The 27,015-nt window shown below is 36.5% G+C and overlaps 1 protein-coding gene across 10 annotated transcripts in view; it reads left to right on the forward strand.

Moving 5' to 3' along the window:
* The window catches only part of LOC150099360 (NADPH oxidase 4-like), a 268,482-nt gene that overhangs the window by 95,737 nt on the left and 145,730 nt on the right, over positions 1-27,015 (forward strand). For all 10 annotated transcript variants that reach the window (XR_016549355.1, XR_016549356.1, XR_016549357.1 and 7 more), the window contains 2 exons: positions 7,838-7,910; positions 8,005-8,085. Coding sequence is in view for 7 of the 10 variants with exons in the window: in XM_090403808.1 (XP_090259934.1) it covers positions 7,838-7,910; positions 8,005-8,085 (154 nt within the window). In the remaining 3 variants the exon portion in view is untranslated. The remainder of the gene's footprint in view (positions 1-7,837; positions 7,911-8,004; positions 8,086-27,015) is intronic.

Here is a 27,015-nt window from a genome sequence, read left to right on the forward strand (position 1 = left end):
TCTTATCTGTATAGAGAGTACAGCTTTACTATTAAAAAGCAGATTACCTCGTAGGAATCTACCTTACTATGAATACACTTGCCTTAAAAAAATTAAAGGATGACAAAAATATTGTCATAATCAAAGCAGATAAAGGCAACGCAACTATCGTTTTAAATGCTACAGAATATGATAACAAAATGAAAAGTCTCCTGGAAGATACAAACACCTACAAACCCTTAGACAGAGACCCGACTTGGCATACACACAAAAAAACAAATGGTCTCATAAAAAAAGTGCCTCTCTGGATGGAAGAAATTAAAAAATACTTACAATCAAAACATCCTTTGATACCAAGAATCTATGGTGTTCCAAAGATCCACAAGACAGATATACCTTTAAGACCAATAGTAGATGGAAGAGATTCACCGACTTGGCGAAATACCTCACCAACATGATCTCGCATCATATAGGAAAAACATCTTCCTTCATAAAAAATAGTACATTTCATAGAAAAAGTTAAAGAAATACATATTGGTCCAACAGACATCTTAGCAAGTCTAGACATTATCAGCTTATTTACAAACGTCCTGAGACAAAAATTTTGAATCTTCTAGAAGACCTCTTTCCTCCGGACATCTTAGATCTTTTTAAACATTGTATAAACAATACTTTTTTCACCTATCAAGACAGAATCTGGGAACAAAAAAGACTGGCCATGGGTTCATCATTATCACTGGTATTAGCAAACCTATTTATGGAAAAATTTGAAAACAATGCTCTTAAGAATTACCATAAAAAACCAAAAATATGGCTATGCTATGTAGACGATATTTTCATCATATGGAATGGAACAACAGATGAACTTATCAATTTCAAAGATTATCTCAACAATTTTCACAACACCATAAAATTCACTTTAGAACAAGAAGAAAATAAAAAACTTCCTTTTCAAGATATTCTATTAGAGTTAATGAAGAAAATAAACTCTCCTTCTCAGTATATCGGAAGCTGACAAACACAGGAAGATTTCTAAATGCAGCCTCACACCACCATACTTCACAAAAAATAAGCTTAATTAAAACTCTTTGAGGCAGAGCATATCTCCAGCGCACAAGAAAGATGTAATGAAGAATTAAAATACTTAACACAAATCCTCCAACAGAATGGGTATGAAACAAAAAACAACATAATAAAACAGGATTACAAAAACGCAATCTCGCTTCCTTATATCAAAAATGTTACAGATAAGCTAGCCAAATTAATGAACAAACACAACGTAAAAGTAGCCTTCCTTCCTATGGAAAAAATCTCAAAATTCCTACATCCACCAAAACCACCTCATCATCCCCTTAAAAAACCAGGAGTCTACAAAATCTATTGCTCTTGCGGGATTTGTTACGTAGGACAGACAGGAAGATCTGGAGAAATACGCATTGCTGAACACCAAAAAGACATACAATACAAAAGAGAACAAAAAACAGGTCTTGCTTTCCATACCACTTCCACTGGACACGATGTACTCTGGCAAAAAACGCGATGTCATACATAGAAAACAACAGCTACATAAGAAAATTTAAAGAAGCTGCTAATATGCTGAAAAACCCAACCCAATGCAATAAAAATCAAGGTTTAATTCTCCATCAAGTGTGGTCAGCTCTAATAAAAAAAAATCTACCTCAATCTGAGCTTGGACTGTATGAACGAGAAAGAACACGTGACATCGTCCAGTATTGTTGTTCAACATCAATAACGTTTTATATCTGCATTCTGTTATTTGAGTTTATGAATAGCCAGATGGTTATGATTTGTATTTATTAATTTCTCTTGTTTAAACTTATACTATTTACCCCTGAAGATGTAAATCCTATGATTTACGAAACTTGTCGGGAACTATTATTTCAGTATATATTGTATAACTGAATAATAAAAAATGTGGTGTAATCACTGAAATATGTCTTTTGAACCAATTAGCCACAGAAGTCTATGCCTGCAATTATAACACTTTTTTTTTTTTGTGTAATATAATTTATTAGTATGTGGCAATAAATTTATGTTCACATTTGGCTGTGGTCATGAAAATTTTTTCATATGCATATCGCTGTGTATGTATGTGTGATATGTATGTATATATACATGCATGTGTGATATGTATGTATATATACATGCATGTGTGATATGTATGTATGTATATATACATGCATGTGTGATATGTATGTATATATAATATAACCATATCACTTTTCCTCTACCTATCTATCAAACTGTGCAGACTGCATTTCCACATTTCACAATTTGTCCTCATAATCTGTACTCCTGCCATGAAAAATTATTAGTTATTTGCCTGTGCACTCTCTCCAATGTTTTTTTATTGCCAATATAGCACTCCATGGGAAATGAATAGTTCATTTACTGTGTTCCTTCTGCATATTTTTGTAAACTTATCCCTACAACCAAAATGTAATTGGGTAATGTTTCAAATATGGATCAGAAAAACAATGAATTAAAATTCTGTGTTACTATTTAAACTAGTTTAAATTTAGTACTTCATTATTATACTTCAATAAGTTTAAAAATGTAAATTGTAGGAGTGGTTCTTAAATATTATTTTGTATATTATATATACAAATACCATTGTTTTAATTTTTATGAATGATGTCTGAACTATGAAAAAGCATTTTAAAAAAAAAAAAAAAGAAATTGAAAAAGTAATACCCAAATGAAACCATTTTCACTTTAATTTGCTGGATTGAATTAGCTTATAGTAAATAACTGGATTGAACATGCCTTTGTAGCATCGCCTGAAAGGTTTTTCGTGCATTATTCAAATATGGAAAGACAAATGTAAATTTTTGGTGGATTGGTACATATTTATAAGCTAGACAGGTAACATCTCAAAAAAAAAAAAAAAAGACTTTTTTTTGAGAGAAAACTGCGTGTCTTTCTCCTACCTTGTCATTGTACATGTCCAGATAGAATGGCTGAATTCATACTTGTGGGTTTTCAGGTCATGAAGTAGTTGACTGCTAATGACCTCTGATATTTTAGAGAGCACTGAAGTAATCCCTTGTGCTCACTTCAGTGCTCACTTCACTTTAGAGAGCACTGAAGTGAGCACAAGGGATTATTATTATCTGACTTCCATGTAGTCAATGACTTTGGAGGTACACACTACAAACACAAAGCGCATCCAAGTGTACCTTAAACTGATTTAATATGTTTGCAGTCACAACACTTTGGCAATGCATTCCACTAACCATCTCTATGCAAAGAACCTGCCCTCACTTCTTTTGTTCACACCCTCCTTATACAGTTTCCAGTGATGGTCTCTTGTTTTACCCCCTTCTCCCATTCTATGAAAAATCTCTTCCCTGTCAACCTGATAACAACTCCTGACTAACTTATGTATTTCAATCATATCTCCCCCTCTTATTCATGAGGCTTTGCAAATTACATTCTTTCAATTTGTCTTTATCCTCCACATTCCAAAGCAAGTTACACCTTTATGAATCTTCTCTGAACCCTTTCTAACATATCCTTGTCACCATGAAAACCAGGTGACCAAATATGTGCATAGTAATCCATATATCAGGCCTGATCAAGGCCTTATACAATGGAATCATAGCCTCTTTATTTCTGCATGTCAAGGTCCTCTTTATCATTGCTATTATCTGATGTGACAATTTCACAACTAGTGCAATGTGGCCCCTGAATTTCAGGTCCTTGTCTACCATCCCTCCCAGATCTCTCTCTCTCTCTCTCATCTCGTCTACTTCCTTTAAAGTTTCCCCACAAGTGTATACTTTGCATCCTATCATTGCTTATCAAATCTCAAATGTCACACTTTGCAACATTGAACTGATAGTTCCACTTAGCTGCCCATTCATCCAATCTATTCAAGTCCTCCTGTAAGGCCATAACATCTGCTTGACTCTGCATTGTTCTCCCGAATTTTGCATCATCTGCAAACAGCTGCATATCACCAGCTAAACCCATTCCAATATCATTAATACACAAACTGAACAATGGTCCCAAAACTAACCCCTGCAATACACTGCTGGTGACCTTCCTGTTTTGGGATACTGCACCCTCACATAATACAACTTTCAGATACCTATCTGACATCGTCACCAATCCAACTCACCACTGTACACAGATTTGGTCACCTGGTTTTCAAAAGAATGCAGTGGTATACCCATACAAATATACCCTTGCTAACAACCACAGAGAATACCGCTGTTATCATCCCATTTCACAACTCCAGATATACAGATTGGACTATAATTTGTAACCACAGCCCTACCACTATCTTTATGAAGTGGAGCAATTTTAGCTTCTTTCCACTCTCTTGGATCCTGTGCTGTTGTAAAACTCTTATTAAAGAGGGCATGTCAGTGCTACTGCCAACTCCCTGAAACATTCCCTTAAGACGTCGTAGTATGTCATCAAATCCTATCACTTAATTAATACTAAGCTTATTTATTTCCTCATGTACCTCACACTCACATTTAATCTATGCTCTCCTATGTCCTCTACACTTGAGTTTTTCATGATTTCACCCTGATGAGGATGAAACACCCTTATAAATTATTTACTAATTACCATGATGTTTTGTGCAGCAATTACGTTCTACCATTTTCATCCATTAACATCATCTGACCATAATCATTCTTCCTTCTACTTGCCACATATCTGAAAAACTCTCTAGGGTTTTTCTTGGCCTGATTTGCCAATTTCTGTTCATATTGTAGTTCTACTGTTTTTACCAACTGAGTCGCTTTCCTGGTCTACTCTTTATACTCCTAATACAATTGATTACTACCATTATTCATCTTGTGCTGCCTCAACATTATTGTGTTCTTCCATATTTCATGCATAATCTCTTTATTCATCCATTTAATACCTACTCTATTCAGTCTTTTCATAATCACCAGCCTTGTAATTTCACATATATCCTTTCCTCGCGGAAGTGTTCATACGACTAGTCACAACCCAGGTGATCACTTCATGATCACTCTCGTCAGCTAGAGGGAAGTACAAAACCTCCACTCAAGGAAGGTCATATTTTAATGATATGCTTACTTATTGCATTAAGGTGACAGTTGCATTGGACAAGTGAGATGGATACAGTAAAGCACTTACAATTTTACAAAGGTTTTTGATAGATTACTACATGATAGTAGTCAAACTGGAATGGATGATTGGAGGTCGGCTATCTGATAGTTATCAGCAAGTTGTGTATGAGGGAGCAATATCCTATAAGAGGAAAGTCACTAGTGGTGTGCCTCAGGAGTCTGTTTTAGGGTCATTGCTGTTTAATCTATATATTAACGATATTGGGGAAAGTTCGTATGTGAATATTCAGTTGTTTTCAGAAGATGCAAAGTTGGGAAGAACTATCAGAAGTAGAAATGTTCTGGCTTTACAACATAGACTGAATGGATGGGCACAGGAGTGGCATATACAGTTCAATGTTGCAGAGTGTAAAGTTTTAAAATTTTGAAAACAAAGATGGAATGTAGAGTATGCACTTGGTGGGGATATATTGTTGGAGAAAATAAAAGAATTACATGGGTGGTCTGAAAAGTTCTCTGCCTTGACCATAAATGGCAACACTATTGGCAAGATTTCTTTTTCTAAGTTGGTAAATCTGTAATAAGCATCCATATGATATTGCAAGTCATTCTGTCAAGTAGGTTTTTTTATATACAGCTGTCTAAAGCCAAAGTGTTGGCTGTATCCCTTGAAATGGATAAAATCGAGTATCATGCAGTTATGAAATTCTTTGTAAAATTTAACGCCAAAAGAAATTCATTCCAAGTTCATAAAAGTTTATGGGCACTCTTCTCCTTTGTTTTCGACAATTAGGAAATGGGCTGCCGAGTTTAAACATGGCCATATCAGCCTTGAATATGATCCATGTGAAGGACGTTCAAAAAGTGTAACAACACCAGAAATCATTGATAAAGTGCACAATATGGTATTGGATGACTGGCAAGTCAAAGTGCATGAAATTGTTGAGACTATGGGCATTTCAAAAGAACTTGTAGGATATATTTTGCATGAAGAAATTGCAAATGAAAAAGCTTTGCACAAGATGGGTGCTGCGCTGATCAAAAACACACTTGCATGAAAATCTCTGGACAGTGCTTGGAGCATTTTAACAACAATAAAACTGATTTTGTGCATCGATTTATTACTATGGATGAGACTTGGATTCCGCAGCATGCACCGGAATTCAAACAGCAGTCAAAACAGTGGACATAACAAATTAATTAATAAATGTATTTATTTATTTATTTTATTATTAATTAATTTATTAATAAACAAATTTATAAAAATAAATTTGTTTATTAATTATCTTGAAAAGGCTGAAAAAATAAACGGGGAATATTATTCCGATCTTTTAACCAGACTAGATGAAAAAATTTGTGAGAAAAGAACATTTGTAGAAGAAAAAAAATCATCTTTCATCAGGACAATGCACCTGCCCATAAAGGTGTTTTGGCAATGGGAAAATTAAGGGATCTGCACTATGAATTGTTGGAACATCCACCCTATTCCCAGATTTGGCTCCCTTTGACTTCTATCTTTTCCCAAAACTAAAAATTTTTCTCGCTGGTCAGTGTTTTTCTTCAAATCAAGAGGTGATTGCAGCTGTAGAGGAGTATTTTGCAGATCTTACTGAGAACCACTACAGGGACAGGATAATGGTGTTGGAGCATCGCTGGAATAAATGTATTAGTTTCTAAGGTAGATTATGTTGAAAAATAAAAATAATTTTGAAATTATAAATTCGTTTTTTTATATTTAGGCTATGAACTTTTCAGACCACCACAGGTGTGATGGCAGATAGGATCTAAAATTTAGTGAACACATTGGGTGGATAACACAACGAATTCTGGAAGTGATGCAAAGGACACTGACTTTTAGAACTCGAGATTCTAGTTCCATTGTATGTCTTGATTAGACCACATATGGACTACTATGCACAGATTTGGTCACCTGGTTTTCAAAAGGATGAAGCATTATTAGAAATGGTCCAGAGGCAATTGAATAAGGGAGTTTCTTGTCTCTGGAATATTAAGTATGAATGCAGTTTACATAGTCTAGTGGATCGGAGGAGGAGGAGAAAGGATGATATGATGTGATAGGTGTAAGTTTGTAAGGGGTACTTATTAGATTAATGTTGAAGAAGTTTCGTAGAATTGTGGGAGATGAGGAGGAAGAAGATGACTTCACTGGAAGCTGTATAATAAGAGTGTGGATAGAGGAGTGAGAAGTAGGTTTTTTACGTGGAGAATGGTGAATGATTGGAATGCATTACCTAAGAATGTGAATGTATATAAGACATGGCATGATGAGCTGTGGGTGTGTGTATGACTAGGTCCTCCCCCCCCCCCACAATGAGTCTTTGACTCCAAGGATAATAATAAAATGCTATTGAGATTTTGGAATGTTAACTGTGATAGACAGATAAAGTGAATAATAATTACATAGCTTGATATTAGGAGAAAGGGGATTCTTTCATCACATTAGTGATGAAAGAACAAGAGATCATCACTGAAAGCTGTATGATGATATTGTGAGCAGTTGAATTACAAGCAAATTTTTTGCTTTAAGAGTAGTTGATGCAAAAAATGGAGAGAGAAATGCTCTTTTTTGTGTGGTGATGAATGCATCAGTGTTTAATGAGTTGAAGATTGATATGAGGACTTCCTGTGATGAATCCTGTGACTGTGAAGGCCTAGAATAATACTAATAGTTAATAGCTAATTTTGTTTAAGATTTCTTCACTTATCAATGAACTTATTTGACATGAAAAGTTTGGTTACATTATTACATACATTATTTTTAGTGCCTGGAGTCACTGGAGTAATGATGGTTGTGGTATTATGTCTTCTTGCTACATCTTCTGTAAAGTATGTCAGGTAAGTTATATTATGTAATTTTAATTATCATTATAAATGTTTTATCCACTTTAGATAATGGGTGCTAACAGTATTTTTTTTCATTATTATTTAGAACATCTTGTTATGATATTTTCTGGTATTGTCATCGGTTGTTTCTGGTGTTTTTGCTGTTGCTTGTGTGCCATCCTTTGAGGTACAGTATAGCCATAAATAAAAAAACATCTTCAGATTATATGAGAAATTTTAATTTATATGAAGTAACATATATAGAGTGCAGTGATCTCTCAATTATCTGATCAAATTGGGAAATTAATTTACTGGTTGAACTGAACTGCATGTATGATTACATACTGCTGTTGTTCCAGAAGTTTAGATGAAATGCTAACCTACTCAAGGATTGGTTAGCATTTCATCTAAAATTCTGGGGGATTTAGTTACCAATCGAAGGAGGTTGGATAATTGAAAGATCACTATAATTTTAAGTAGAAGCATTAATTTTCCATAAATTACCTTATAAATTGTCTTATAGATTAACTGTATAGTTAATATATAACTATCAGTGAATTACTTTTATGTGATTACTTGCTGTTAATGGTTTGATTTTAAGAAAAGAAAAAAAAAAGCTTTTTTTTTAGGTGACTCCCACCCACAAAAGGTTGTACAAAATCTGAGTATTTTGTTGGAATAAATTCCATGTATAAAACTGTATTATTAGCCATTACTTTAGTGTGGTGCATTGTTAAATAACGTTAGCACTGTGAAATTAGTCTGTTATCTTCTTTTTTCTTTCTTTCCTTTTTTTTTTTAATTATTATCATATTTAAATTACTGTTTTCTCGGAATGGCAGACCATTGTTTAAACGAGAATAGTATGAGAGATCGTTTTTTTTTTTTTTTAAGCTGCTCCCACCCATGAAAGGTTATTTGCAAACCTCTAGTGCATTTTGTATCGTGGGCAGGCGAAGGATTTTTTTTTCTATTTTTATCAATTTCATTTTTTTTTGTATTTTTGATTTGTTTTTTACATATTTTTTCTTACTGGATTAGATGTTAAAGAAATATATATATATATTTATGAAAATAAATTTAACTGACTAGAACCCGAGAAAGTGTAACAAAAACCTTTAATACATCACGACTAGTTTCATCGGTGCTCCGACTTCTTCAGGTGAGAAATAATAAACATAAGATATAAAAATAACAAGGTAAAAAACATGGACTTTCCAGCTTAATAAAAAGCAGAATAGTAACAGCCATATTTGAATAGGTGACCGCATGCTACCGTTGGCATGAGTTGAATGTGTGCGACAGCTAATTTTAGAGCGCCAGTACTGGATTACTGCGCTATGGGAATCAGGCAAATTGTAGCTTAGATTGTTGTTCAAATGTGAAGGGTCCAGAACTATTTCTTTTGATTCGATAATTCTTCTTTCGAATTCATCCTTGCATATATATAAATTAGTAGTGCATTCCCAGTCAACTTGATGTGGCTGTTCTTCAAGGTTAGAGTTTGCTGAGAAGAGGACATGACTGGAAAGGGTGCTCGCTTGTGTTCTACTGTAAGAGATGTCACGTCTATGTTCCTCAAGACGAAGTGAAACAGATTTATCTGTCTGGCCAAAATAAGGTCGACCATAGTCGCACAAAACTTTATAAACACCAGGAAAATGCAGTTGATTGAGTTTTGGTTTTGGTCGACTCAGAAAAGAACTAAATTTTGGCAGAGTAGTATAGTCGGTCTTTATGTTGAATTTCTTCAAAATCTTAGCTAGTTTTGGGGTAAGAGAGCTGATAAATGGTAACTGTATATGAGTGATAGGGTTGGAATCATCTTCTTGTCGAGGATGTTGGCGTGGTCTCAAACGTTTAGTGATGTTACGAGACGAATATCCATTATTTAAGGTGTTTTTCCAGAAGTTAAGCTCTGTTTGAAGGTCTTCTTCTGTGGAAGTGAGACATCTTGCTCGATGGGCGAGGATGGAGATGATGCCCAGTTTCTGAGGTGGGAAGTGATGAGAAGAACCATGTAAATATCTATCAGTGTGGGTGGTTTTTCGAAAAATTGAAAATTTAAGGCAGTCAGGTAATCTGTTGATCTTTAGATCCAAGAAGGGTAGAACGCCGTTAATCTCTAGTTCTGATGTGAATTTAATGTTCTGATGTTGGTTATTTAAATGGTTTAGAAAGTTTTTCAGTTCCTCTAAACTATGTCCCCAGATAAGGAAGACGTCATCAATGTAGCATAACCACAGTTAAGGTTTCAAAGTAGCTGAGGAAATAGCTTTTTCTTCAAAATCTTCTAGAAAAATGTTAGCTAAGACTGGGGATAGAGGGCTGCCCATAGCTAAACCACTAGTTTGTTTGTATATTTTATCTTCATAGCAGAAATAGCCGGAACTGATGCAGTGAGTTAGAAGAGCAAACATTTTTTTAGAAACCTTGTCCTTAAGAAGAGTCAGAACTTCTTCTGTAGGTACATTTGTAAACAGAGATACGATGTCAAAACTCACCATTCTGTCAGAGTCTAAAAGATTCAAATTTTTTATTTTTGAGATGAAATCTTTAGAGTTTTTGATGAAGGAGGAGGAATTGGCAACTAAATGTTTTAAAGAAGCTGCAAGATATTTAGACAGATTGTACGTAGGTGAGTCAATCCCTTCCACAATAGGTCTTAAAGGAGTGTCAGCCTTATTTATCTTAGGCAAGCCGTACAACCGAGGAATGAGGGGGATGGAGAGAGCGGAGAGAGAGATAGTCTTGTGTGTCTATGAAGTTCAGAAGTTGATTTCAGATTGTTTGTACGGTTATGAAGTTCTCTTGTGGGATCACTTTCTAGCATAGAATACGTATTAGAACTTAATAAGTTGTTAATCTTTGAATGGTAGTCAGCTTTGTCTAAGATTACTGTTGCATTCCCTTTATCAGCAGGTAAGATAATAATGTCATTGTTGTTACGAAGTTGGTGTATTGCTTTCCTTTCTGTCGGCGATAGATTATCTGTAGGATGACGACTGTTGTTTATGGTAAAGATGGCATCGATCCTAAGTAGATTCGCAGTTTGTTTTGGTAATTGTGCAGCTGCCTTTTCAACTTTCGTAAGAAAGAGTTCTTTAGGAATGAAGGTCGGAGAAGGAACGAAGTTAAGGCCCTTTGAGAGCACACTAAGTTCTGCAGGAGAAAGTGTGTGAGAGGATTTGTTAATCACAACATTTTTTAAATTTTGTGAGTTGATATGGGATTGGCGAGTTTGTTCCTGTTTAAGTTGGTTGAATTTTCTGATAAGAATCAATTTGTTGGAGAGTTGCGAACTAGAAGCACGGAGAGAGCTCGTGTTTTTAATATCAATCCAGAACCTGTTATCTAAAGATGAACTTAAGTTATTTTCTAAAGAATCTCTTTTGCAGAACAAAGAAGCTAATGTGGACGTGGTATCTGCGATTCTTTCATATAATAAATCAAGTTTAGCCTTGTGATAGATATTATGAGCATGTTTCACTCTGTCATCCCAAAGTTTTTAGATTTCAAAGAATCGATTCGCACTAAACTGTGGTTACGCTACATTGATGACGTCTTCCTTATCTGGGGACATAGTTTAGAGGAACTGCAAAACTTTCTAAACCATTTAAATAACCAACATCAGAACATTAAATTCACATCAGAACTAGAGATTAATGGCATTCTACCCTTCTTGGATCTAAAGATCAACAGATTACCTGACTGTCTTAAATTTTCAATTTTTCGAAAAACCACCCACACTGATAGATATTTTTGTGGTTCTTCTCATCACTTCCCACCTCAGAAACTGGGCATCATCTCCACCCTCGCCCATCGAGCAAGATGTCTCACTTCCACAGAAGAAAACCTTCGAACAGAGCTTAACTTCCTGAAAAACACCTTCTTAAATAATGGATATTCGTCTCGTAACATCACTAAACGTTTGAGACCACGCCAACATCCTCAACAAGAAGACGATTCCAACCCTATCACTCATATACAGTTACCATTTATCAGCTCTCTTACCCCAAAACTAGCTAAGATTTTGAAGAAATTCAATATAAAGACCGACTATACTACTCTGCCAAAACTTAGTTCTTTTCTGAGTCGACCAAAACCAAAACACGACCAACTGCATTTTCCTGGTGTTTATAAAGTTTTGTGCGACTATGGTCGACCTTATTTTGGCCAGACAGTTAAATCTGTTTCACTTCGTCTTGAGGAACATAGACGTGACATCTCTTACAATAGAACACGAGCGAGCACCCTTTCCAGTCATGTCCTCTTCTCAGCAAACTCTAACCTTGAAGAACAGCCACATCAAGTTGACTGGGAACACACTACTAATTTATATATATGCAAGAATGAATTCGAAAGAAGAATTATTGAATCAAAAGAAATAGTTCTGGACCCTTCACATTTGAACAACAATCTAAGCTACAATTTGCCTGATTCCCATAGTGCAGTAATCCAGTACTGGCGCTCTAAAATTAGCTGTCGCACACATTCAACTTATGCTAATGGTAGCACTATTCAAATATGACTGTTACTATTCTGCTTTTTATTAAGCTGGAAAGTCCATGTTTTTTACCTTGTTATTTTTATATCTTATGTTTTTTATTTCTCACCTGAAGAAGTTGGAGCACCGATGAAACTAGTCGTGATGTATTAAAGGTTTTTGTTATACTTTCTTGGGTTCTAGTCAGTTAAATTGATTTTCATATATATATATATATCGAGAGAGAGAGAGAGAGAGTTGGATATGTGGCTGAAGCATGTAAAGCAGTGAGGACAGTGTATTATGTCTGTAAATTGCACATGTTCTTACAGCTGGCTTGCCTGTTTCACAGAATGAAAAAACCTGAGTTTCCAATATGAAAATTTGTGTTACCTCCATATGAGACCAACTAACTCACCTTCAGTGAAAACCTTTATAAAGGTATACTTCACATCCTAAATGGGATTTGAACCGGTCTTTCCAACCAAACAGCATCATCAATATGTGGGGAGCTGTGGATACTCCAGAGAGAGAGAGGGAGGGGGGGGGGAGAGAGAGAGAGAGAGGGAGGAAGAAGAATAGACATGAAGACTCGTGCAGAGTAATAAAGGAGTGAATTGGTTGAACAGACATACTCCTTTTAAAATACTCTATGCATAGTCAGATCTAGACATAAATGAAAGAAAAAGGCACTTGGTCTTGTTTTCTAAAGATTTCACAGGGAAATGATTGATTTTGGTGCGACCATTTTTACCATTATGATGGCTCTCTATTTTTTGGATATTTCAGTTTTGCATGTAGTGTGGTGTGTTTTGGCTGGTGAGAATCTTTGATGTTTTTCGTTTGTTCTTGGGGTGGGGAAAGAAAGTGCTATCAGTCTTTTGTGTCACACTTATTTCTATTCTATCACATCTTTTTATATATAGTATTATTGAAATTTGTATAACTGTTTCATTGGGTAAGGTCAGGCTCTGCTTGCTGTCTTTGTATGTGTGCATGTTTAATGGAAATACACACTCGCTCAGTACTTTCTGTCAAACTGAAAATTTGATAGAAGGTACTGAGGATGTTGTCTTGTAGTTGTTCAGTGTAAAGACAAACATCAAACTTATCTTAAAATTGCAAACATTGTATATTCGCGAACTGCTAGTCTCACTTCTTCCTTCCCAATTGTATTCATCACTACTTTCTCTCTCTCCCATAAACAAAAGACACTGACAACATATTTACTGAATATTTCTACTATATCTTCAGAAAGAAAAAGTGAATATGAAAGAAAATCAACCTTTCGTATTCACTTTTTCTTTTTCTGTTCATATAACTGTGGAATTCTTTAGGAATTCCACAGTTATATGAACAGAATTGAGTTGCTGAGGACTATTAAGTCCATTCCTAATAGACCTCAGCTAATTTCCTTTCATGTGCCAATTTCTGCCCTCTCATGGTCACAAGCCTTAGACTATATCATCAACATATAAACAATGATCTCAGAACATAACCTTGTTGTACACTGCCTGTCTCTTTCCAGACATTGTGCATCCATATGGGACTTTGCCAACCATTCCTAGTCTTTTATTGACTGTCCATCTCTATTTTCCTCAATTTTAATGGTAATTTATCATGCAGTATGCCATCGAGCATCTTTGCAAAAACTAGAAAAAATACTAAAAATAAGGGGTGCTTAAGGGTCAAAGCTGTATAACTGAGAGGAGACCTCCACATAGCCTTTAAAGGAATGCGGAGAACCGACCAGGGCTTCTGACCTAATGTCCAATCCTCACCTTCTCGTGGTGTACCCTGTTGGGTATCTACTTTGATACTGAACGAACGAGGATGGGCTGGCAATTTGGGATTTAGCCGACCAAATTGTATTCTTATTGGTTAAACCAAAATAAAAAATGATGGTACAACATGACAAAATTTCATGCCGGCTGGGGCGTCGCCTGGTTAAACAAGGCCCCCGTTGTTTTCGCCAGGGAACCAGGGCGAACAGCGAAAAGTCAGCTACTGGAACAAATCTGAAAACAAACCCCAACTCAACATCACCAGAATTAAAGATCGGTACTATCAACGTAAGAAGCCTGAATGGCAAAGAAATGGAGCTAGCTGAGGAATTAGATAAGCACCAGATCGACATAATGGGGTGACTGAAACAAAAAAGACCAAAACTGGTGAGATCTTTCTGAGCAATAAATACAAAATGTATTCAGGCAATGACAATCAAGGAAAAGAAGGAGTAGCCATAGTATTCAACACAAAATACGAGGCTAATCTTCTTGAATGGCAGTCAGTCTCAAGTAGAGTAATGTGGGCAAATATCAGAATGGGGAACTGGACAATGAGACTTATTTCTGCTTATGGTCCCACAGAAGGTTCTACTAAGGTAGAAGTGGAGGAATTTTTTGAGGCTTTAGAAAAAGCAACTGACACAATGAAAAAGGAAAAGTTGGTCCTTGTTGGGGATCTAAATAATAGAGTAGGAAATGATTGTGAGACACAAAAATATTTTGGGAAAATTTGGAGAAAAGAGCAAAGCTAATAATAATGGCAAATATCTGTTGGATTTCTGCTCAGGACATGGACTGGTTATTACTAACACCATGTTCCAACATAAAAATGTGCACAAATTCACATGGAGAGAAGAGGCTAGGAATAAGAAAAGTCTCATTGACTATGTTATTGTTGATAGTGATGTTTTCTCCCTGGTGCGGGACACCAGAGTGTACACAGCATTTGAAATTGGAAGTGATCACTATTTAGTCTTGAGCAGGATAAAATTGAATTTCATATTGAAAAGAATAACATGTGAGAAAGTTTTAAAGCAAATAAAAGTTGAGCAGCTCTCAGATGTGAACTGTAGACTAAAATACACAAATGTTATTCAAGAAAAAATGAAAGAGTTTGAGAACAGGAATCAAACCTTGGAGATTCAGTGGCAAACTCTGAAGGAAACATTGATTGATTCTGCCAGAGAGGCATGTGGTGAGGTTGTGTGCAAGGATAAAAAAATCAGAACTCCCTGGTGGACACAGGAAGTTAAAGAGGCAGTGAAGGAAAAGAAGAAAGCATATCAAAAGTTCCTGGCAAATAAGTCAGCTTTTACTCTTACAGAATACAGAGACAAATGTAAGAAAGCTAAACAGTGTGTAAAACTAGCTAAACAAAAGTCATGGGAGGACTTTGGTAAGAATATAGAAAATAAATATCAAGAAGGTGGCAAAATATTCTTGAGGTTGTTGAAGAAGCTTAGGAATGGAGGAAAGAGTGCTGTAAAAGGAATTAGAGATGATAAAGGTGAAATGAAAACAGGAGAAAAAGATATCCTTGAAGTATGGAGTAATTACTTTGAAAAACTGCTAAATGAAACAAGCAGTGATGACAGCACAGTGATAAAAAACACTGACCAGGCATGCAGTCAGGAATACATATCCATACTTGAAGTAGAAAAAGCCATCAAAGGCTTGAAATGTGGAAAGGCAGCAGGAGTAGATGATATTCGACCAGAAATGCTGAAGTATGGTGGTATAAGAGTCTTACAGTGGCTGCACTGCATAGTCCAGAAAGCCTGGACAGAGGGACGAATTCCCGATGATTGGAGTAGAGCTCTCATAGTACCCATATATAAAAAGGGAAATAAAACTGAATGTGAGAATTACAGAGGTATTTCCCTACTGAGTGTTCCTGGCAAGATCTATGCAAGTATACTTGAGAAACGGTTGAGAAGAATTGTGGAAGAAAAGCTTGGTGAAGAACAAGCTGGATTCAGGCCAAATAGAGGCTGTCAGGATCAGATCTTCACTTTACGACAAATAGTCGAGAAAGCATGGGAATATAACAAAGATCTGTATTTAAGTTTTGTCGATTTGGAAAAGGCATATGACAAGGTGCCAAGAGAGAAGCTATTCAATACGCTGCAGTTATATGGTGTCAATGGGGCATTATATCAAGCAATACTTAGTCTTTATTTGAGTTGTGAGTCAGCAGTTAGAATTGAAGGAAGTACAGGAAGATGGTTTAATGTTAAATCTGGTGTGAGACAAGGATGTACATTATCCCCTCTGTTATTCATTATCTATATGGATCACATTATGAAGGAATGTGGTATTAAACCTGATATCAAAATTGGAGATGTTAATGTCAGCTCTTTGCTTTATGCGGATGATGTTATACTTCTAAATAAATCTGCTACAAGTCTGCAAGATTCTCTGACTAAATTGAATAGCTGTTGTAATAGGTATGGTATGAAGGTCAGCAATAAAAAGACAAAGACAATGAAAATAGTCAGAATCATTGAAAATGTCAACTGTGTTGTGAATGGAGAACCTGTGGAACAAGTAAAACATTTCAGCTACTTAGGCACAATTTTTACTGAAGATGGTAAACTAAATATAGAAATAGACAACAGAATCAGCAAAGCTGGTATCGTGGGAAGTCAATTGAATAAATTCATATGGAATAAGAAAGAAATTAGTCGGAACACTAAATTAGCTGTATACAAGACTGTGTTCAAACCAATTTTAACTTATGGATCTGAGAGCTGGGTCAGAAGTAAAACACTTGACCAAAGACTAGAGACCGCAGATATGAGAGTCCTGAGAAAGATTAGAGGCGTGAACAGATGGCATCAATGGCAATATCATATTAAAAATGAGGATATTAGGAAAGAACTTGACATTGTCAGTATCCAGGAATGCATTAGCAGAGCTAATCTCAGATGGTATGGTCACTTAAATAGAATGGGAGAGGAAAGATTAGCAAAACAAGTGTTCTCTGCCAGGTTGGCAGGAAAACGACCCAGAGGAAGACCAAGATATAGGTGGATTGATATGGTACAAAGCGCCTTAGACGATAGAAATATAAGATCTGATAATGTTGGAGTCTTGACAAGTAACAGACTGATTTGGAGGAAAATTGTAGATAGGAAGTTAGTAATGATGTAATTTTTTCATGTAGTACTGTCATATCCTGTACACCCCTCGAGGGTACATGGCAGGAATTTGATGATGATGATGAGAAAAAATACTGTAAATCACCTCCCTCCTGTGTCCAATACTTGTGATTATTATAAAATGTAACCCAGTTACTAAATCAAAAAGTTACTGATACAAATATTGGGCTATCATTTTCAAACACTGACTTGCATTCTCCCAAATGTAAGGTTACTATTTTGCCTTCCTTCATTTTACTCTTCACAAACTGTTCCTGTTGCCACACACTTGTTCAGCAACAAGAGTTCGACCAACAACAAAAGAAAAAAAATTATTTCCACATCCTTAGTAATGTGAAGCTAACTTAAAATTTAAAATACTTCAATTGCTAGTTTTCCCTTTTCCTTTAATTGCATTCAAATCTACTGTGGATCCTCTCTCAACATGAAATGCCAAAAAATATTAAATCAACTTTTCATCATCATCATCATCAAATTCCTGCCATGTACCCTCGAGGGGTGTACAGGATATGACAGTACTACATGAAAAAATTACATCATTTTTATTGATGTAATTATTGATGTAATTACATCAATAATTTTTATTGATGTAATTACATCAAATTACATGAGGAAGGAGAACAAGCTGGTTTAAACAAAATAGGGATGATTGGTGTTTAATAATATCGGTGTTTAATGTGTAGATTTGTATATTTTGTATTTGTAGATAATTTATAGATTCTATATTTGTAAGTTATAGATTATGTATTTGTAGACATATAATAAAATTCCAAATATCAACAGTTACAATTGAATAGGATATACAGAGATATTGTGAAGAGGAAAAGTGTCAATGGGAGGATAGTGTGTGTGCTGCCTTGTTTTGAGTTATGAGTTAAGTAGACGAGCAAAGATAATGAATGATATGATTGCAAGAATGTACAAAAAAAAGAGGTCTGGAATTTGTTGATGTTTGGAGTGTGTTTGAAGGAAAAAGGCAGTTGTATGCTAGAGATGGACTGCATCATAACGTGGACAGACATAAGCGATTGAACAAGTTGAAGTTATTGGGCAGGGAAACTAATATTGAAAAGGTTGAGTGTAAGAGAGAGAAACTTTAGCACTGATTGTATATTTATTGATCCTTATATGCAGAATAAATTGCAGAAGAGAGGGGATAAAAATCGGCATGGGACTACGGAAGTTAGTGACTTATATATCAGTTCTAAAGCTGGTACAAGATCTAGAGGGAATCTTCAATTTTTGTATACTGATGCTAGAAGCATTCGAAATAAGAGAGAAGAATTTTTGGCATTAGTCAGTGCAATCTCACCAAAAGTTGTAGGCATTAGTGAAACTTGGCTGTCAGCAGAAGATGTGGTCACTGGAATTGAATGTGATGGGTACAGTATTTTCAGGGAGGATAGAGAAGATAGAACGGGGGGAGGAGTATTGTTGATGATAGCCTGATGTGTTGCAGCCAAAGAAAGTAGGATATCAAGATGATAGACATGTGAATGAGAGTTCATTTGAGGCAGTCTAGTGTGAAATAGTGACCAATGCAACCAAATATACAGTTGAATGCTGCTATAGGTCAGGGAGTACAGGTGGAGATATTGAATTCATGCATCAGCAAATTAGTGCAATGAGTGAAGGCTTAGTGATTATTATGGGGGATTTTAATTACGGTGATATCAATTGGAAGGAGGAAATATCACGTAGCAAAAAGGAAAACGAGTTCATACCTCTTCTATGAGATAATTACTTGAAACAACACATAACTGAAGGGACACGTGGTGTGAGAGTGTTGGACCTCGTTATTGGTTCAGAGGTTATATGCATAAGTAAGGTGTCATCGTTACCTCCAATTGGTGAAAGCGATCATGTGGTATTGACTTGGAAGGTTGCAAAATCTGTGGATTTTTCTGTTAAGAAGGGGTATATATGGAACTACAGTTAGGCATTTATAACAAGCTTTGGAGTGAGCTTGCAGCCATCCCATGGCAGAACATATTCTGATATTGCTTTCCTCAGATACCCGCTGATTTTATCCCATGCACTGCTAACATCTTGCAAGGGAAAGATGTTAGCAGTGCATGGGATAAAATCAGTGGGTATCTGAGGAAAGCAATATCAGATTGTGTCCCCATGGTCAGGAGGTCAAACAAGGCTGGCGTTAGATGGATGAGCAGTAGTATCAAGCCTGATCTGCAAAAAAAGAAAATGTTATGGAGAATTTACAAGGAGAAAGGCGACCAGTACACCCATGACTAGTACAAGGCTCAAACTAGGAAGGTTACCAGCATAGTAAGAAAAGCTAAATCAGATTATGAGAAGACCTTAGCCAAAGAGATCAAGGGTAATCCCAAAGAGTTCTTCCGCTATGTGGCAAGTAAGAGGAAGAATGACTTCGGAAGGATAACTTTATGGGTGTTGATGGTATTGAGGTGACAAAATCAGATGTAATAGTCGAGTTACTGAGTGATCACTTTTCAAAAGTCTATCACCCAAGTGAGGATATCTCTATACCTGTAGCAATACCTAATGTGAGAATTGAAGCTAAAGAATCAGAGGTATTAAATATATTGCAAAATTTAAATGCAAACACTGCTGTAGGCTTAGATGGAATATCAGCTCGGGTGTTGCATGACTTACTTGGATATTTAATTTAAGTTTGAACTCTGGTATGGTCCCTAGGGAGTGGAAGTTAGGCAAAGTGGTTCCTTTGCATAAGGGTGGCTCTAAAACTGTTGTAGTTAATTACAGACCAATCACCATCTCAGGAGCAGTGGTAAAAGTATTGGAAAAGTTGGTTAAAGACAAAATTCAAGAATGGGTGGATCAGGATATGATACTCTATAGAGGCCAACATGGTTTTGTTAAAGGTAGATCCTGCCTTAGCAATCTATTAACTATTCATAATAGAATAACATCTGAGTTGGACAAAGGAACAGGCTACACAGTGGTACTTCTGGATTTTGCTAAGGCTTTTGACAGGATACCCCATAGAACACTGTTATGCAAATTGGAGCAGGTGGGAATGGATATTAAATTGGTGATATGGATAGGAGAATGGCTCAGGGAGAGATACCATAAGGTGGTGTATGGAGGAGCCGAGTCCAGAATGAGGCAGGTGACAGGTGGTGTGCCTCAGGGCTCTGTGCTTGGGCCAATATTGTTTAATTTGTATATAAATGATATAGGAAATGGCTTAAAGTGAGATATTCAGTTGTTTGCTGACGATGCAAAGTTGTATAGCGCAATAAAAAATCAAACTGATGTTGAAAGTTTGCAGGATGATTTAAATAAGCTGGTAAAATGGGCAAAAGATAATGGATGTCAGTTCAATGTGGAAAAGTGTAAAGTCATGCATTTTGGGATTAAAAGATTACCAGCTGTGTACTACATTGATGGAAAGGTACTCCAAGAGATTGATGAGGCTAGGGACTTAGGGGTATTGGTAGATAGGGAGATGAAGTTCAGAGGACACAAAGGTGTCCAAGATTGCACATAGGATTACTTGGTTGTTGAGGAGCACACTGACATCCAGAGATAAAGAGGTTATTATTCCCCTTTATAAAGCATTGATACTTCCACATTTGGATTACTGTGCTCAGGTCTGGTCACCTGGATTCTTTGGAAATGAGGAGGCTGTGGGGAGGGTTCAGAGAAGAGTGACCAAGTTGGTGAGTGATATAAAAAATGCCCCCTACATTGATAGATTGAGAGCTTGTGGATTGCAGAGATTGGTTGATAGGCAAAGTAGAGGTGATATGATAGAAACATTTAAATTACTGAAAGGTTTTTATAGGATTGATGCAGGGGAAGTGTTTCAGCTGTGTGATAGTGATGGAAGAACAAGAGGTCATCTCTGGAAATTAAAGAAGGGTGTGGTTAACAAAGGTCTCAGAACAAGGTTTTTTGCCTGGAGGGTGGTGAACGAGTGGAATTCATTGCCTGACTTAGTTGTGAGCTCTTCGTCTGTAAATGAATTCAAGAAGAGATACGACAGATATTGTTTTGCTAGTTTGGGTCTCCTGCAATGAGTCTACTGACTCCATGGAGATACCCGTAAAAATAATAAATAATAAATAATGGTTTGATGTAAACTCAGGAAGACAAGGATGCACACTACCTTCCTTGATATTCATCATAATGTCATGATCACATAATGGAAGAGAGTGGCATTAAATTAAATGTAAATCAGAGATATTACCTCAATTCTTTGCTTAATGCAGATGATATATTCCTAAATTAATCCACTACAATTGTCAGGATTCTTTAACTAAATTGAATAGCTGCTGCTGCTGTAACAAAGTTAGCATGCACATCAGCAGTAAAAAGACAAAAACTGTAAAAATTGACAGGAATGAGAAATATGAACTGCATTCTCAATGGAGAATCTATGAAAAAGTAAAACATTCCAGCTATTTTAGGCACAATTTTTAGTAAACATGACAAATTAAATTTGTAAATATGCCCTGTGAGGGTACATGTTAGGAATTTGATGATGATGATAATAGAATAAGCAAACTTGAGAACCAGTTCAGTTACCTTATATGGAATATGAGAGAAATTAGCCAAAATCCTAAACTTGCAATATACAAGGTAGTGTTTAGTCCAGTTGTAACTTATGAACTTAGGTTAGAAATAAGTTGCTCAAAGACTACAGACCACAGATAGGAGAAGTCTGAGAGAAATTGGATTAGTGAACAGATGACAAAATGATAGTAAAATTGAGTATATTAGAAAGAAATGTGGTATCATCAAATAGAATAGAGCAAAAAGTATTCGATTGCAAGGAGGAAAAAAGATCCAGAGGAGACCAAGATCCAGGTGGATTGAAGCAGCCAGTAGCATGTTACAAGACTTACATAAGATCTGATCAATCTAACAGATAAGCTTAGGATCTGTTAGATCAATCTAACAGATAAGTTTGAATGATGTCAGTGAGGCTATTAGAGCAGAGCACGAAAGGGTAGGGTGAAAGAAATTATCAGAGTGACTGGAACAAATGATTTTAAAGGAGAGAAGTATGGCATGTGTGAGAGAGAGGACATGAAAAATTTACTGGAAGTAGCAAAAGAAAAGAGAGAGAGAGTTACGATAGTGTGTCTGTTGCCGCAGTATGACAGAGTAGAGCTGAGAAGGAGGGCCACAATAGCAAATGACTCGATGCATAAGTTATGCAGGAGAAATGGAACAAGTTTGACTTTATACAAGAAGGATGGTTTGCATCTCAATGGATTTGGTGTTCGGAGACTGGAAAAAGTGTTACTGAATGAAGTGAAAGTGGATATGCTGAATAAGGAAAAACTACAGCTTTTTTGGGGGGGGGGGGGGAGCTTTTGAGTGGATATGCAGACATCAGTGAGGCAGTTGAGTATGTAAGAATGTGTATAATATACCAATAGTTAGTACTACTGGTAACAAACCAGAATGGAATAGTTAGTATAAATCAGGATGGCAGTCGTTCTAAGGGGCTTTTTTGTACAATTTTGTACTTTTTTGTTTCCGAATGCCAGGAGCATTCGGAACAAGCAGGAGGAATTTTTGGCACATCCTGGCCAATGGTTATTGGTATTAGTGAAACATGGCTAACAGAAGATGATATAGTTAGTGTGATAGAATGCGAAGGATATAGTGTGTTCAGGTAGGAGAGAGAAAAAAGAAAAAAGGAGGAGTGTTATTGATGATAGCTGATGAATTGCAACCAAAGAGAGTAGAAGTTCGACTGCAGGCAAGTGAATATAGCACATTTGTGGCTATCTGGTGTGAGATTGAGGCCAGCAGAACAAAATATACAGTTGGATGCTGCTATAGACCAGGGGATGGAAAAGATGATCGAGATAGTATGCATCGATAAATAGACTCATTAATGAATTACTAACGTATGGGAACATACATTGGAATGAGAAGAGGTCACATGGGAGGAAGGAAATGGAATTTAGTAATTGCATCTGAGAATTTGTCTATAACAAATATGACCATGTTGCCACCAATTGGTGAGGTGCCACTGCATGTAAAACTGCAAGGGCTGGATGTTGATAGCATGGGAAATGGTAAAGGAGTGTTTGAGGGAGGTAATGGCAAATTGCATACCTAGAGTCAGGAGAGTAAATCAAGTGGGAGTTAAATGGATGAATATCATCATTAAGCTGGAGCTGAAAAAAAAAAAAGAAACAATTGCAGAGGGAATTTAAGGAGAAAGGTAACCTGCATGCACATGAACAGTGCAAGGCACAGTCCAGAAGGATAACTAGTGTGGTAAGAAAGGCAAAAGCAGATTATGAAAGGAAGTTAGCAATGCAGGCTAAAGAGAATCCCAAACAGTTCTTTCGATATGCTGAAAGTAAAAGAAAGAATGTATTTGGCAGAATGAGAATTCCCTACCATTGGCATTAATTAATGCCAATGGTAGGGAAGTAACTGAATCAGTTGATATAGTAGGATTACTAAGTGAACACTTTGCAAGAGTATATCATCCAGGTGGTGATATTGCAGGAATGAGAGAGCCAAAGGCTTGTATAGGAACTGAGGTAAATGAAATGGAGGGCATAGCATAATACAGAACTTTAAAGTGAATACAGCTATGGGATTGGATGGTACACCAGCTTTAGTTTTATGTGAATCGGCAAGGGAATTGTTGGTGCCCTTGACCATATTGTTTAATCTGAGTATCAGCTCTGTGTTAGTCCTGAGCAGGTGAAAAGAGGGGAAAATAGTTCCATTGCATAAAGGAGGCTCCAAGTAAATGTAGCAAATTACTGACCATCAGCATATCAGGAGTTGTTGTTAAAGTATTGGAGAAGTTGGTCCAGAGTAAAATACATAAATGGATAAATGGAAATGGCATACTGTGTGTGTGTGGGGGGGGGGACAGCATGGTTTTGTGAAGGGTAGGTCATGCCTCAGTAACTTGCTCACGTTTTATAATACAGTGACAGCTAAGTTAGATAAAGGTAATGGGTTTACAGTGCTGGACTTTGCAAAGGCCTTTGACAGGATACCACATGGAATTCTAATCAGTAAACTGCAGCACATGGGGATGGATATAGGTTTGTGAAATAGATAGGAGGGTGGTGAATGGAGATAATATCAGAGAGTTGTTTATTCAGGAGTAGAGTCCAAAAGCAGGCACCTGTGACTAGTGGCATGCTGCAGAGTTCTGTTATTGGACCGCTACTGTTAAATTTGTTCATTAATGATAGAGGGAAAGATCTGAGAGGAACTGTTCAGTTATATGCCGATGATGCAAAGTTGGGTAGAGCAATAGTTAATACAAATTATGTCAAAATTTTGCAAGATGATTTGGATAGATTGGCAGAGTGGGCAAAAGAGAATGGATGTCAGTTTAATGTGGAAAAGTATAAGGTTATGCATTTTGAAGTGAAAAGATTACCAGCCGTATACCACATTAGTGGAACTATGCTCCAGGAAATTGACGAAGCCAGAAAATTTGGAGTATTAGTGGATAGGGAGTTAAAATATTTAGCAGACACATAACAAAAGTGGGATAAGCAGCTCATCAGATCACTTGGTTACTGAAGAATACTTTGATGAGCAGAGACAAGCAAGTTATTGTTCCTCTTTATTGAGCCTTGATTAAGACCCCATCTTGACTCCTGTGCACAGATCTGGGTACCAGGGTTTCTTGGTGATGAGGGAAGGTGGTTGAGAGGATGCAGAAGCGAGTGACCAAGATGGTAGCAGGTCTATGGAATGAACCTTACAAGAACAGGTTGAAGATCTGTGGGTTACAGAAACTGGTTGGTAGGCAGAAAAGGGGTGATGTGTCAAATTACTCAAGGGTTTTTACAAGATTAATTCAGAGGAAATTTTTCAGAACAGGTCTTGTGGTGGGAGATATAGGGAGCCATCCATGGAAACTGAGTAAGAGTGTAGTTAGCAAGGATGTTAGAACTAGGTTTTTTGCTTGGAGAGTAGTGAATGAGTGGAATAGATTGCCAGAGTCTGTTGTGGGTGTCATGACTGTGAATGAATTCAAAGCAAAGTATGATAGATACTGTGCAAATGTTGGATAGTTCTTGATATGATGTTTTGGGCCTCCCTTTATGAGTCTAAGGACTCTTTGGATTTGCCTGTGATAATAATATATATATATATGAAACGTACTATTAACTCGGGGTTGGGATATGTTCATTTTTCTAAATTAACTGACTTAAACCCGAGAATTATAACACAATGACATTTATTTGAAAAAACGCAACATGTTTCGTCAAGAATGACTTCTTCAGGCGATAAGAACATAGAAAGATAATAAAAGACACTTAAATTAACATTGACACACTCTAAAGCTATACAATTATAAAGCCATAATATTCGACTGTAAATTACAGTTATTATGAGCTTGAACTACAGTTCGAGTTAAAGTTCTATTGTTGTACAACTGTGCGTGTGTGGAATCACGCGATCTCCAGTATCTAATAGTAGAGTTGAGTCGAGAAGCACGTTTTTATGTTAAACTTCTTTAGAATTCTACTCAGCTTTTTGGATAGTGTGCTGATATATGGCAAGACGATATGACCTTTGGAGTTGTCCTGTGTCTCTACGTCGCTACGTTGACGGCGGGATAATTGGTTGTTGATACTTTTTAGAAAGTAGCCATTGTTTTTAAAGGTCCATTTAAGATGTTGTAGTTCCTTTTTCAGTTCTTCTTCATCTGACAGTACAGATCTTGCACGATTCGCTAGAGTTGATATAATACCCAACTTTTGCGCTGGATGGTGATGGGAGGACGCATGCAAATATCTGTCTGTGTGTGTTGGCTTTCTAAAAATAGAGACTTTAATTGATTCAGGCGTCTTGGTGAGTTTAGCATCTAGGAAGCAGATGGAACTATTTTCTTCAATCGCCATAGTCAATTTTATTATCTTGAATGCGGTTGTTTAAGTGGTCAAGAAACTTGTGAAGATTCTCAGTACCATGCTCCCATATGAGGAATATATCGTCCACATATCTAAGCCAAATTTTTGGTTTTAAAGTAAAAGAGGAGATCGCCTTTTCTTCAAAGTCCTCGAAAAAAATGTTGGCTAACACAGGAGAGAGAGGGCTTCCCATAGCTAATCCTTTGACCTGTTTGTATAGTTTACCTTCGAATTCAAAATAGCTAGAGTTTACACAGTGAGATAACAGAGAGAACATTTTAATTGAAATCTTGTTTTTTAAAATATGGAGAACGTCCTGTGTCGGAACGTTGGTAAAGAGTGCTACCACGTCAAAGCTCACCATGTTATCAGAAGATTTTAGTTTTAGGTCCTTTATTTTAGAGACAAAATCAATTATCCCGCCGTCAACGTAGTGACGTAGAGACACAGGACGACTCCAAAGGTCATATCGTCTTGCCATATATCAGCACACTATCCAAAAAGCTGAGTAGAATTCTAAAGAAGTTTAACATAAAAACGTGCTTCTCGACTCTGCCAAAAATAATATCACGCTTCAACAACTATAAACAACCTTACAACCTTCTACAATTCCCAGGTGTATACAAGGTCACTTGTGAATGCAGAAAGCCTTACTATGGGCAGACAGAGAAATCTATCTTACTACGTCTCGAAGAGCATCAGAGAGACATTGCTTATAAGAGAACCAGAGCAACTGCTCTGTCGGGCCATGTCCTGCTTTCAATAAACACGAACAACAAAGGCCACCAACATGAAATAAATTGGACGTTGACTTCA

This window comes from Typopeltis vanoorti, chromosome 14, assembly GCF_054136105.1.
Source record: "Typopeltis vanoorti isolate ZY-2024b chromosome 14, IOZ_Tvanoo_1.0, whole genome shotgun sequence".
NCBI lineage: Eukaryota > Metazoa > Arthropoda > Arachnida > Uropygi > Thelyphonidae > Typopeltis > Typopeltis vanoorti.